Source organism: Anomaloglossus baeobatrachus, chromosome 2 (genome assembly GCF_048569485.1).
Source record: "Anomaloglossus baeobatrachus isolate aAnoBae1 chromosome 2, aAnoBae1.hap1, whole genome shotgun sequence".
Taxonomy (NCBI): domain Eukaryota; kingdom Metazoa; phylum Chordata; class Amphibia; order Anura; family Aromobatidae; genus Anomaloglossus; species Anomaloglossus baeobatrachus.
Genome location: NC_134354.1, coordinates 727,249,475 through 727,264,672, shown reverse-complemented (window position 1 = coordinate 727,264,672; position 15,198 = coordinate 727,249,475). Strand labels below are relative to the sequence as shown.

General features: G+C 48.1%; 1 protein-coding gene across 1 annotated transcript in view; it reads left to right on the top strand.

The window, feature by feature from the left end:
- PAN3 (poly(A) specific ribonuclease subunit PAN3) overlaps nt 1-14,223 on the top strand; it is a 135,565-nt gene extending 121,342 nt beyond the window's left edge. The window contains 2 exon segments of the mRNA XM_075337365.1: nt 8,601-8,739; nt 10,602-14,223. Coding sequence (XP_075193480.1) covers nt 8,601-8,739; nt 10,602-10,742 — 280 coding nt within the window. The 3' untranslated portion in view covers nt 10,743-14,223.
- Nucleotides 14,224-15,198: the final 975 nt, after the last annotated feature.

Genomic DNA, 15,198 nt, shown 5'->3' with positions numbered 1-15,198 from the left:
GGGCAGACAGATCCGAATCCAGTCGGACAACGCCACTGCCGTCGCCTACATCAACCACCAAGGCGGCACTCGCAGTCGTCAAGCCTTCCAGGAAGTCCGGCGGATTCTGCAGTGGGTGGAAGCCACAGGCTCCACCATCTCCGCAGTTCACATCCCGGGCGTAGAAAACTGGGAAGCAGATTTTCTCAGTTGTCAGGGCATGGACGCGAGGGAATGGTCTCTGCATCCAGACGTGTTTCGTGAGATCTGTCGCCGCTGGGGAACGCCGGACGTCGATCTCATGGCGTCACGACACAACAACAAGGTCCCGGCCTTCATGGCACGGTCTCAGGATCACAGAGCTCTGGCAGCGGACGCTTTAGTCCAGGATTTGTCGCAGTTTCGACTGCCTTATGTGTTTCCCCCTCTGGCGATGCTACCCCCAGGGTACTACGCAAGATCAGGTCCGACTGCCGTCGCGTCATTCTCGTCGCTCCAGACTGGCCGAGGCGGTCGTGGTATCCGGATCTGTGGCATCTCACGGTGGGTCAACCGTGGGCACTTCCAGACCGCCCAGACTTGCTGTCACAAGGCCCGTTTTTCCATCTGAATTTTGTGGCCCTCAACCTGACTGTGTGGCCATTGAGTCCTGGCTCCTAGCGTCTTCAGGGTTATCTCAGGATGTCATTGCCACCATGAGACAAGCCAGGAAGCCAACGTCCGCCAAGATCTATTACAGGTCTTGGCAAATCTTTCTATCCTGGTGCGCTGATAACGGCTTTCCTCCATGGCCGTTTGCATTACCCACATTCCTTTCATTCCTACAATCTGGAATGGACAAGGGTTTGTCACTCGGCTCTCTCAAGGGCCAAGTATCGGCGCTCTCCGTGTTTTTTCAAAAGCGTCTAGCCAGGCTTCCGCAGGTCCGCACATTCCTGCAGGGGGTCTGCCACATGGTCCCACCTTACAAACGTCCGTTGGAACCTTGGGATCTTAACAGGGTCCTGACGGCTCTTTAAAAGCCGCCTTTTGAGCCGCTGCGGGATGTCTCTCTCTCACGTCTTTCGCAGAAGGTGGCCTTCCTGGTGGCAGTCACATCTCTTCGGAGAGTGTCTGAGCTTGCAGCGCTGTCATGCCAAGCCCCCTTCCTGGTTTTTCACCAGGATAAGGTGGTTCTGCATCCTGTCCCGGATTTTCTCCCTAAGGTGGTATCTCCTTTTCATCTAAATCAGGATATCTCCTTGCCTTCCTTTTGCCCTAATTCAATTCACCAGTGTGAAAAGGATTTGCACTCTTTGGATCTAGTGAGAGCACTCCCGGTTCTACGTGTCTCGCACGGCGCCCCTGCGCCGTTCAGATGCGCTCTTTGTCCTCGTCGCTGGCCAGCGTAAGGGCTCTCAGGCCTCCAAGTCAACCTTGGCTCAGTGGATCAAGGAACCGATTCTCGAGGCCTACCATTCTTCTGGGCTTCCGCTCCCTTCAGGGCTGAAAGCCCATTCTACCAGAGCCGTAGGTGCGTCCTGGGCATTGCGGCACCGGGCGACTGCTCAGCAGGTGTGTCAGGCAGCTACGTGGTCTAGTCTGCACACTTTCACGAAGCACTATCAAGTGCATACCTATGCTTCGGCAGACGCCAGTCTAGGTAGGCGAGTCCTTCAGGCGGCGGTTGCCCACCTGTAAGAGGGGGCCGTTTTCGGCTCTTTTGATTGAGGTATTCTTTTACCCACCCAGGGACTGCTCTTGGACGTCCCAATTGTCTGGGTCTCCCAATGGAGCGACAAAGAAAAAGGGAATTTCTTTGTCGCTCCTAATTGGGAGACCCAGACAATTGGGTGTATAGCTACTGCCTCCGGAGGCCACACAAAGCACTACACTTAAAAGTGTAAAGCCCCTCCCCTTCTGCCTATACACCCCCCGTGGGATCACGGGCTCCTCAGTTTTCATGCTTTGTGCGAAGGAGGTCAGACATCCACGCATAGCTCCACTGTTTAGTCCGCAGCAGCTGCTGACTATGTCGGATGGAAGAAAAGAGGGCCCATACTAGGGCCCCCAGCATGCTCCCTTCTCACCCCACTTTTGTCGGCGGTGTTTGTTAAGGTTGAGGTACCCATTGCGGGTACGGAGGCTGGAGCCCACATGCTGCTTCCTTCCCCATCCCCCTTAGGGCTCTGGGTGAAGTGGGATTTTACCGGTCTCCAGGCACTGAGACCGTGCTCCATCCACAGCCGCTGGGGAATCTGCTGGATATGGAGCTGAGTATCGTCAGGGACATGGCCCTGCTACGTCAAGGTACTCTGTGTCCCCGTACAGACCGCGCGCAGACACACTGCAGCATTGCTGGGTGTGTTAGTGCGCCGGGGACAACAGCGCTGCGCGCTTGTGCCACTACTCACTACAGCTCTGCTGAGTGAGTTAATGTATTGGGAACTGCCGCGCCGGCCGCTGCTGTCAGTTTACGCTGCGGCGCGGCTGGGACTTGTGGTGCGCCGGGGACTTCCGCGCTGGCCGTGCATATATGACGGCCGCGCTTATTACTCGAGTCCCCGGCTTTTGCGGCCTAGTTTCGCTTCGTTCCCGCCCCCAGGCCTGCCAGTCAGGGGAAGGGCGGGACGCTGTACAGAACATCAGCGCAGAGGACTGGAGTCTACTTTACATACTCCAGCCCTCACACTGGACACAGTGGGACGCCAGTTTCCCGCACTTTGTCTGAGGCACGCCCACGGTCCGCCCCTCTTCACAGAACGCCGGCAGCCATTCCTGTGTGCAGTCTGAGCTGGAGAGGGGAGACAAGTTCTGGGAGACCCAGACACGGGATTCTGGCGACCACACACCCGCGTTTGAGCGGGCGGTAAGCGGCACCTCTGGTGCTGACCCCACTAGTGCCGAAGTGTACATTTGTATTTTTATGCTTGCATGCTATACATTGCACTGTACGGTCGCTGGTGATTCTTGGCTATATACCCTCCTAGATTGCTCAGAGGAGACAACAGCATGTCATCCGCAAAAAGCAAGGGTGCCAAGGCACAGGCTTTCTATGCTGCTTGTACCGCATGTGAGGCTACTCTACCGGCAGGTTCCACTGACCCCATTGTGTGCAGTGCTCGGCCCCTGTGGCACTTGCTCGGCCGGGGCCTCTGCTAGAGGTGACCCAGGGAGAACCACCTGTGAATACTGTCCAGGTGACGGGGACGGAGTTTGCAGTTTTTGCGGATAGATTGTCTGTGACTATGACTAAAATTCTAGAAACTTTGCAGTCTAGACCAGTATCTCAGACCATGGGCACTGTTGAATCATTGCTCCCTGGTCCCCCTCAGTTGGGACAGCTCCGGGCTCCGGGGGTGTCCCATGCATCCCAGGGTGAAGGCTCTGACACGGACGACAGTCCCAGACAGCCTAAGCGAGCTCGCTATGAGCGGCCCTCGACTTCATCACACTGGTCAGGGTCCCAGCAGGAGGACTCTCTGTATGATGAGGCGGAGGTAGCTGATCAGGATTCTGATCCTGAGACCGCTCTCAATCTGGATACTCCTGATGGTGACGCCATAGTGAATGATCTTATAGCGTCCATCAATAGAATGTTGGATATTTCTCCCCCAGCTCCTCCAGTGGAGGAGTCCGCTTCACAGCAGGAGAAATTCCATTTCAGGTATCCCAAGCGTAAATTAAGTACTTTTCTGGACCACTCTGACTTTAGAGAGTCAGTCCAGAAACACCACGCTTATCCAGATAAGCGTTTCTCCAAACGGCTTAAGGATACACGTTATCCCTTTCCCCCTGACGTGGTCAAGGGCTGGACCCAGTGTCCCAAGGTGGATCCTCCAATCTCTAGGCTTGCGGCTAGATCCATAGTTGCAGTGGAAGATGGGGCTGCACTTAAAGATGCCACTGACAGACAGATGGAGCTCTGGTTGAAATCCATCTATGAAGCTATCGGCGCGTCGTTTGCTCCAGCATTCGCAGCCGTATGGGCACTCCAAGCTATTTCAGCTGGTCTTACACAGATTGACACGGTCACACGTACATCTGTTCCGCAGGTGGCATCCTTAACCTCTCAAATGTCTGCATTTGCGTCTTACGCGATTAATGCTGTCCTGGACTCTACGAGCCGTACGGCAGTGGCATCCGCCAACTCCGTGGTTTTACGCAGAGCCTTGTGGTTAAGGGAATGGAAGGCAGATTCTGCTTCCAAAAAGTGCTTAACCAGTTTGCCATTTTCTGGTGACCGACTGTTTGGTGAGCGTTTGGATGAAATCATTAAACAGTCCAAGGGTAAGGATTCATCCTTACCTCAGCCCAGACAAAACAAACCCCAACAGAGGAGGGGACAGTCGGGGTTTCGGTCCTTTCGAGGCTCGGGCAGGTCCCGATTCTCCTCGTCCAAAAGGATCAGAGGAGCTCAGATTCTTTGTGGGCTCAGTCACGCCCAAAAAAGACAGCCGGAAGACCCGCTACCAAGGCGGCTTCCTCATGACTTTCGGCCTCCTCTCTCCGCATCCTCGGTCGGTGGCAGGCTCTCCCGCTTTGGCGACATTTGGCTGCCACAGGTCAAAGACCGTTGGGTGAGAGACATTCTGTCTCACGGGTACAGGATAGAGTTCAGTTCTCGTCCTCCAACTCGATTCTTCAGAACTTCTCCACCTCCCGACCGAGCCGATGCTCTTCTGCAAGCGGTGTGCACTCTAAAGGCAGAAGGAGTGGTGACCCCTGTTCCTCTTCAGGAGCAAGGTCACGGTTTTTACTCCAATTTGTTTGTGGTGCCAAAAAAGGACGGGTCTTTCCGTCCCATTCTGGATTTAAAACTGCTCAACAAGCACGTGAAAACCAGGCGGTTCCGGATGGAATCCCTCCGCTCCGTCATCGCCTCAATGTCTCAAGGAGATTTCCTAGCATCAATAGACATCAAGGATGCTTATCTCCACGTGCCGATTGCTCCAGAGCATCAGCGTTTTCTACGCTTCGTTATAGGAGACGAACACCTTCAGTTCGTAGCTTTGCCTTTCGGGCTGGCGACAGCCCCACGGGTCTTCACCAAGGTCATGGCAGCAGTAGTAGCAGTCCTGCACTCTCAAGGTCACTCTGTGATCCCGTATTTGGACGATCTACTGGTCAAGGCACCCTCTCAAGAGGCATGCCAACACAGCCTGAATGTTGCGCTGGAGACTCTCCAGAGTTTCGGGTGGATCATCAACTTTTGAAAGTCAAATCTGACTCCGACCCAATCGCTAACATATCTTGGCATGGAGTTTCATACTCTCCCAGCGATAGTGAAGCTTCCGCTGGACAAACAGCGTTCACTACAGACAGGGGTGCAATCTCTCCTTCAAGGCCAGTCACACCCCTTAAGACGCCTCATGCACTTCCTAGGGAAGATGGTAGCAACAATGGAGGCTGTCCCTTTCGCGCAGTTTCATCTGCGTCCACTACAATGGGACATTCTCCGCCAATGGGACGGGAAGTCGACGTCCCTCGACAGGAACGTCTCCCTTTCTCAGGCGGCCAAGGAATCTCTTCGGTGGTGGCTTCTTCCCACTTCATTGTCAAAAGGAAAGTCCTTTCTACCCCCATCCTGGGCGGTGGTTACGACAGACGCGAGTCTTTCAGGGTGGGGAGCAGTTTTTCTCCACCACAGGGCTCAAGGTACGTGGACTCAGCAAGAGTCCACCCTTCAGATCAATGTTCTGGAAATCAGAGCAGTGTATCTTGCCCTACAAGCCTTCCAGCAGTGGCTGGAAGGCAAGCAGATCCGAATTCAGTCGGACAACTCCACAACGGTGGCATACATCAACCACCAAGGAGGAACACGCAGTCGGCAAGCCTTCCAGGAAGTCCGGCGGATTCTGACGTGGGTGGAAGACATGGCATCCACCATATCCGCAGTTCACATCCCAGGCGTGGAAAACTGGGAAGCAGACTTCCTCAGTCGCCAGGGTATGGACGCAGGGGAATGGTCTCTTCACCCGGACGTGTTTCAGGAGATCTGTCGCCGCTGGGGGATGCCGGACGTCGACCTAATGGCGTCCCGGCACAACAACAAGGTCCCGGCTTTCATGGCACGGTCTCACGATCACCGAGCTCTGGCGGCGGACGCCTTAGTTCAAGATTGGTCGCTGTTCCGGCTACCTTATGTGTTTCCACCTCTGGCACTGTTGCCCAGAGTGCTGCGCAAGATCAGGTCCGACTGCCGCCGCGCCATCCTCGTCGCTCCAGACTGGCCGAGGAGGTCGTGGTACCCGGATCTGTGGCACCTCACGGTAGGCCAACCGTGGGCACTACCAGACCGACCAGACTTGTTGTCCCAAGGGCCGTTTTTCCATCAGAATTCTGCGGCCCTGAACCTGACTGTGTGGCCATTGAGTCCTGGATCCTAGCGTCTTCAGGATTATCTCAAGAGGTCATTGCCACCATGAGACAGGCTAGAAAACCATCCTCCGCCAAGATCTACCACAGGACGTGGAAGATATTCTTATCTTGGTGCTCTGCTCAGGGAGTTTCTCCCTGGCCATTTGCATTGCCTACTCTTCTTTCTTTCCTACAATCCGGTTTGGATAAAGGTTTGTCGCTCGGCTCCCTTAAAGGACAAGTCTCAGCGCTATCTGTATTTTTTCAGAAACGCCTAGCACGACTTCCTCAGGTACGCACGTTCCTGCAAGGGGTTTGTCATATCGTCCCTCCTTACAAGCGGCCGTTAGAGCCCTGGGATCTGAACAGGGTTCTAATTGCTCTCCAGAAGCCGCCTTTCGAGCCTATGAGGGATGTTTCCCTTTCTCGCCTTTCACAGAAAGTGGCCTTTCTAGTAGCGGTCACGTCTCTTCGGAGAGTGTCCGAGCTATCAGCGCTGTCATGCAAATCTCCCTTTCTGGTGTTTCACCAGGACAAGGTGGTTCTGCGCCCGATTCCGGAGTTTCTCCCTAAGGTGGTATCCCCCTTTCATCTCAATCAGGATATCGTCTTACCTTCTTTGTGTCCTCATCCAGTTCATCAATGTGAAAAGGATTTGCATTTGTTGGATCTGGTGAGAGCACTCAGAATCTACATTTCCCGCACGGCGCCTCTGCGCCGCTCGGATGCACTCTTTATCCTTGTCGCTGGTCAGCGTAAAGGGTCGCAAGCTTCCAAATCCACCCTGGCTCGATGGATCAAGGAACCAATTCTTGAAGCCTACCGTTCTGCTGGGATTCCGGTTCCCTCAGGGCTGAAGGCCCATTCTACCAGAGCCGTGGGTGCGTCCTGGGCATTACGGCACCAGGCTACGGCTCAGCAGGTGTGCCAGGCGGCTACCTGGTCGAGTCTGCACACCTTTACCAAGCATTATCAGGTGCATACCTACGCTTCGGCGGACGCCAGCCTAGGTAGACAAGTCCTTCAGGCGGCGGTTGCCCACCTGTAGGAAAGGGCTGTTTTTTCGACCCTATCACGAGGTGTTATTTTACCCACCCAGGGACTGCTTTTGGACGTCCCAATTGTCTGGGTCTCCCAATTAGGAGCGACAAAGAAGAAGGGAATTTTGTTTACTTACCGTAAATTCCTTTTCTTCTAGCTCCAATTGGGAGACCCAGCACCCGCCCTGTTTTCTTAGGGATTTTTGTTTTTTCGGGTACACATGTTGTTCATGTTGAATGGTTTCAGTTCTCCGATGTTTCTTCGGATCGAATTTGTTTTTAAACCAGTTATTGGCTTTCCTCCTTCTTGCTTTTGCACTAAAACTGAGGAGCCCGTGATCCCACGGGGGTGTATAGGCAGAAGGGGAGGGGCTTTACACTTTTAAGTGTAGTGCTTTGTGTGGCCTCCGGAGGCAGTAGCTATACACCCAATTGTCTGGGTCTCCCAATTGGAGCTAGAAGAAAAGGAATTTACGGTAAGTAAACAAAATTCCCTTCTTTGTTTACTTACCGTAAATTCCTTTTCTTCTAGCTCCTATTGGGAGACCCAGCACCCACCCCTGTGCCCTTTGGGCTGGTTGTTCTTTTGTGTACACATGTTGTTGATGTTGAATTGTTCTTTTGGTTCATGGTCTTCAGTTCTCCGAACATCCTTCGGATTGAATTTACCCTAGACCAATTTATAAGTTTCCTCCTTCCTGCTTTTGCACCAAAACTGAGGAGCCCGTGGTCCACGGGAGGGTGTATAGGCAGAGGGGAGGGGTTACACTTTTTAAAGTGTAATACTTTGTGTGGCCTCCAGAGGCAGAAGCTAAACACCCAATTGTCTGGGTCTCCCAATAGGAGCTAGAAGAAAAGGAATTTACGGTAAGTAAACAAAATTCCCTTTTTTTAGTGTGAACAGAGCCTTAGACCTGTTATGTGGCACAGTTTATGATTAATTTAAGTGGTGCAACTTACTCCAGAAATGGTCACCAGTCCCCGGTTGGTGTGCATTTCTGGCGGTAGTGCATATGAAGAATAGATCACCGCTTAATGAATTAGGTCAGTGTACTGCAGCGAGCAATTGATTCAAGACTGGCATGTTCTACGCAAGTCTTAATGAAACACCCAATTGTGTTTTTCGACTTCATAACTTCATACAATGGATTAAATCCAGACATAGTAGTGTGGTTTGTTGTTGTTTTTTTTTTTTTGTTTTACTACAAACCAATACTTTCATAATGTTTCATTATTTAATAGATTTCAAAAAGACCCAGCCTGGTCGGAAACCGGGGACAGGTATTTGCTGAAACTCTTTCGGGATCATATTTTCCATCAGGTGACAGAAGCGGGGACTCCCTGGATTGACCTCAGTCATATTGTATCTTGTCTTAACAAGGTAATGTAGACTGCCTGCTAGCTTAGGGAGCTTCATAGGCCAGTCAGTGCGTCCATGAAAATGGTTATAGAAATGGCCTCTCTTCTTGTCTCCTAATTTGTCTGGCCACTTTTTAAAAAAGAAAAAAAAAAGTGAAACGTATGCCAAAATGTAACACTTTCTATTCTATAAGCATAATTTTACTTGCTAATTTCGTATAAAAGATTTGGCCCTTTAACTTCTTTAAGAAGGAAGCTGAAGTTGGGCTCTCCACTGTCTGCCTATATAACAGCTGTGTGAGACTTCCTGTCTTCATGTTGAATATGACATCATGCAATCTGTGTATTATGGAGGAGGCCAAAAGAAACGGCTACAGAAGTAAAACCGCTCGTCACTGTCTGTTGTGAGTTCTGTGCATGTCTGAGACTCTGATAAACCATATACATGTAGCGGTTTCTTCTAGTTTATTTACCTTATTAGCAGCAGCAGTATTCTCCTCCTGTGTAATACACAGAGATTACTTCATGGCTGATAAATAACCAATATTCTCTCTGAACTTCAGGCTCCGGCCGGAGGAGTGAATGCCTGAGTGGGAATCTTTCTATCTGGTATCTCTGCTTTAATCCTCATTTTTGAAGGTGTTGTCCACATAAAGTGTGCTTAAAGTGATCAGTGCACAACTTGCTCCCATACTCCAATTAACAAGGGTGCACTGATCTGCCGATATTGGTGCCGGTGCCAGCAACACCATTTACAGCTTGGGGCCAAAACAGGACGCCATCTGTGTGGAGAGGGATGACTGTCCATCTGTCGCTCAGCTTTTGAAATGAGTAGAGAAGGAGGCTGGCTTGGCTTTTGAAATGAGTTGGTGAATTAGCCGCCTTCACTTACTGCTTTTAACCCCAAAGCTGATATGGGAGTACCTGAACTGACGCGGATATCTGAAGAACAGGATGCCTTTAGTAATTGATGTACCGTATTTTTCAATTTATAAGATGCACCCCAAATTTAAAGAAAAAAAGGGTGGAAGAAATAAAAAGGGTCCGTCTAATAATCTGGTGGAGCGGGGTCACAGGAGGCAGGGGCGATGCTGCAGTGGGTGTCCCAGAAACTGGTAGCGGCTGTGCTAGGGCTGCGGCAGAGATTGGCTCTGTGACTGGGTCTATGGGGAGTGAGGGCTTCCAATGGTGCCTGGAGTTGGCACATACACAGACTGAGTTATTGGCTCGATGACCAGTTGAAATCTCATCTGCGCACTCACCACCTCCGGGCGCCATTTTCCGTAAATACTCTGCTGGGAGATCAGTGGGCCAGAGGTGGTGCATGCGCAGATGAAATCTTGAGCCGACAGCTAAATCTGCACACACACACAGTCCGGGCACTATTCTTTAAAGCCCTCACCACCTGGAGACTCAGTCCATCTGCTGCCGCCCCAGTCCATCTGCCGCCGCCGCCCCAGTCCATCTGCCGCCCCAGTCCATCTGCCGCCCCAGTCCATCTGCCGCCCCAGTCCATCTGCCGCCCCAGTCCATCTGCCGCCCCAGTCCCAGTCCATCTGCTTCCAGTCCATCTGCCGCCGCCGTTCCAGTCCATCTGCCGCCGCCGCCCCAGTCCATCTGCCGCCGCCGCCCCAGCCCATCTGCCGCCGCCGCATTGCCCCTGCCTTCTGATACCCTTCCCTGGTAAGCTACATTTGGATTATAAGGCGCACCCCTCACTTTCCTCCCAAATTTTTGGGAGGAAAAGTGCATCTTATAAGCCGAAAAATATGGTATATGGGGTATATCTTGCTAAGTTTCTTTAAAAATTTAAAGATGTATAATTTTTATATATTATCATATATTTTTATTTAATTTTTTTTTTCCCCCTCAATTTCTTTGCAGTTAGATGCCGGCGTGCCAGAGAAGATCAGCCTCATATCCAGAGACGAGAAGAGTGTACTTGTGGTAACGTACAGTGATCTAAAACGCTGCTTTGAGAACACGTTTCAAGAACTGGTAGCGGCAGCGAATGGTCAGTTGTAGTATTTGCTGAAAGCATGCAGGACATTGCTGAGGAACTAAACCGATTGCAAATTGCACTACAGCTGAGTTGTCGTTGTCATCTCATTTCACTATTGGGAATCAAAACCGGAGATGAGCAAAGCTGCTTGCACTTCAGTCAGGTACACTGTTACTTGAAGGGAAAACACATTGTGTTTCAGTTACCCGGAGGCTTTATCTGTGAAGAATCCTTTCCTTTTTAATCTAGGAACACGCATGATGTTCGTTTTTATTTTTTCTCCACCTGTATGCACTACTTTTTTTTTTAATTTTGAAGACTTTCTGACATTTAAGGGAAATTTTTTTTCTATCTTTTTTTTTTTTTTTTTTTTTTTTTTTTTATGTTCAGGGCCACAGTATAGTCTTCACCAATGCCGAAAATCGTGACTAGCCTGTGTCCTGGTCGTAGATCCGCTCCATAAAACCTTACCTCTTCTTTTTTTTTTTTTTTCTTTTCCCCCCAACTTCAATCTTTTTAGAGAATTGTGTAGCTTTCAAGCTCTTGTGAAGGCGGATGGGAACCATCCACGAACCAACAAAAGGTGTTCATCTCCGTCACCGTGCACGATTACAACACTTCATGGAGCTCCACTTTATTTTTGTAACTTGTAAAAAAAAAAAGAAAAAACACGAATAAAAAAAAGCCACCGCCTGTTGTATAGACAATTTTCTGCTTGTACAAAATGTTTCCTATATTTTTTTTTTTTTTTTTTTTTAAGTAATTGCCACAAATTTCAGGAATACCTACCAAACCTTTTATTCGTCATCATGTCAAAAACCTCCTCCTCGCTAGGGTATGTTACACTGGATATGGAGACACTGTTAAAAATAACTGAATAAATAACTGGGGCCAGGATCTTTTTGGCGCTTTATTGAGAATTATTTGAAATAATTGTTTTAAATGACTCCATCTTCTCTCACCTCCCTTGTTTTCTTACTTAAAATCTGTGGCACCAATTATTCCATGAATTTAGTGTAAAAAAGAGGGAGGAAAAAAACAAAACCCGCTACGTTATAGACTGCCAAATATTAGAACGGACTGGAACCACCCTTATTTTTTTGGCACTTAATATGGATATATTTTAATGATCCAATATGCTACGTCATACAACACAGAATGGAGTACGAGAAGATCCAACACGATCGGAAAGACTCTTGTGAAGCTTCATTATACATGTTGACTTCTTCAGTTTTAATGATTCTCATTATGTGTATTATGTAGAGAAGTCTTTGCTGCTTCTCAGCCCTCCATATTTTTTTTTTTTCCTTTATAAGCTTTAAAAACCCCTTATCGGATTTTGCATTTGGAAAAGAACATTGCAATTAAAATTGTGCTCAGTGCATATTACTTCATACATCTACATTAATACATGCACATATGTTTTCATACTGCCAGACATGCCTAAATAGACATGCGCACACATACTGACAGGTTTATATAGAGGCAGACAGCGTGCACTTTCAGACAAACATACATGCATCTATGCTAGGCACACTCAAAATTTACATATGCCTTTTTAGCTATACATACGCACATTCATGCAGACGTGTATACGTGCACTTAAATGCACTCGCATACATGCACTTGCATAAATACATGCACTTACGTACATACATGCATTCACATAAGTACATACATGCACTCATGTATGTACGTACGTACATACATGCACATTCATACATACATGCACATTCATACATACATGCACATTCATACATACATGCACATTCATACTTACATGCATATTCATACATACATGCACTCATATCCATACATGCACATACATACATGCACGTACATACATACATGCACATTCATACATACATGCACATTCATACATACATACATACATACATGCACATTCATACTTACATGCATATTCATACATACATGCACTCATATCCATACATGCACTCATATCCATACATGCACGCACGTACATACATACATGCACGCACGTACATACATGCACGCACGTACATACATGCACGTACATACATACATGCACATACATGTACGTACATACATGCACGTACGTACATACATGCACGTACGTACATACATGCACGCACGTACATACATGCACGCACGTACATACATACATGCACATACATGTACGTACATACATGCACGTACGTACATACATGCACGTACGTACATACATGCACGTACGTACATACATGCACGTACGTACATACATGCACATACGTACATACATGCACATACGTACATACATGCACATACATACGTACATACATGCACGTACATACATGCCCACACATGCGCACACACATACATGCACGCGCACACATACATGCACGCGCACACATACATGCACGCGCACACATACATGCACGCACTCGCATACATACACACACTATATTTTTCCTTTCCTCTGTTGCAACCATGAAACAATTGTTACCACTTGCCACACTTCTGTAACTTTTTCTAAGGATATTTACCCTGTTGCCATTGTTGGGGAGAATTTAAGCAAGAACTGTCTTTTATCATTCGCTTATGTACATGAAAGAAAAGCAGCTGTCTTTTTTATGTTTTTGACAAATCATCTTGCAATTTTTTGTACAAAAGAAAAGTACTTTTATTCTAGAAAGAGATGCTTAATTTATAAGTGCAAATCAATATCCCCTCCCCCTGCCTTCATGTTGAGTTAAAGGCCATGCATGTACAAACATACAGACCTCGTGCCCCTCCTCCCTCACCCACATTGCATAGGATAAGGGGATCAGATCATGTTTCTGTAATTTAAATGTTTTTTTTTGTTTTTTTGTTTCAGAGGGTGGGTTGGGCCAATGTGTGGGATTATAATGCGGTATACCATACCGATATTAGACCAGCAGACCACTTGCATTATTATGGAGGGTGGGGCTATGCAACTTATTTGGGTTTTATTTTATTTATTTATATTTTTTCCCTTCGTACAACTGGGTTCTTAAATCTCAGGATTTGATTAAAAAAAATGTAAAAGTCAAGGAAAATAAGGAAAAAAAAAATAAATTATCCGGTAACACATGCACTTACATTTGTTTCAGAGCCTTTTTTAAGCATTTTACAGGTATTGTATGGACTGAAGGTTTGCTTTTGTTTATTTTTCTGGTTACTTAAAATATGAAACTAATTCCCAGCATGCTTTCCAAACACGCAAACACTTAGTGATGGGATACAAGATCATCATTCTTTCTGCAGAAATAAAAGCACACAGAAAACCAGTCGTGTAAATTTTCAGTTTTTGTACACATGTAACATTTTTCATTCTGATGTGTAAATATGATGGAATGGTACATATTTTTATTTACCCTTAAGTGAATCCTGTATTGTCAGACTTCTCATAAAGATATTTTTTGTTCCCGTGTCATGATCCCCCTAAATGCTTCACTTTTATTATATTTTTCTTTTTTGGTTTTCACATGTACAGCAGTATTTTTTAATAAAGGATACAAGAAATAGACTCTCTTTATTATTATGATATAAGATTACCCTTTATTGTGGCTTCCTATTTTTAAAGTGTGTGTTTGTGTATATTTTATATTTTTTTTAAATATATTATATTACTATATTTTTTTTTTTTTTATAAGGCTATGTGCCCATGCTGCGGAAAATTTGCGGAATTTGCCGCCATTTGTTCGCGGAAATTCTGCGGGTTTTTAAAAAATCCACAGTACAGCAAGTCCCCAGCCATTTCTATAGGATTTTGGAACTGCTGTGCCCATGCTGCGTTTTTTTCCACAGCGGAAATAATGCAAATTTCCCTGCGGAAAAATCTGCAGCATGTGAATTATTCCTGTGGATTTCTCCGCAGGGTCCCATACTTACCTGCTTTGATAGAAGACAGTGGAGTCACTTCCTCCGGTGCAGAGGAGTGCGGTGGAGCCAGGAGCTGGAAGGAGGAGGTGGGCAGCGGGGCCTGCACGAGCTCCGGTCATGTGACAGCCGAAGCTAGTTCAGGCCCGCCCACCCTCTCCAGCACAGCGTAGACACGGCCGGAGACTGAGAGTGAAGTGCTGCGTGATGGAGGTAAGTATGAACTCCCCGATCACTGCAGCACTTGTTCTGCATTGAGGATGCAGTGCCGAAGCCATGGTACTATATCCGCAATGCAGAATGACCGCAGCATATCCGCAGGACATTCCGCAATACATCCGCAGCATGAAAACTGACAAATCTGTGCTGCGGATTTCTGGGAGCTCCTGCGGAATGTCCTGCAGATATATCCACAGGACACTGTCCCTGTGGGCACATAGCCTAAGACTCCCTTTTCCTCCCAAAAATTTGGGAGGAAAATGACGGGGCGTCTTAGTCCAATTGTTGCTTACCGGGGCTGGTGGACACAAGTCGCAGTCGCTGTGCTGGGGCTGCAGGCCGAGGGTGCTGTGCTGTGGCTGCAGGCGCCATCCTGAAAATGTCGGCAGTGCGGGTTTC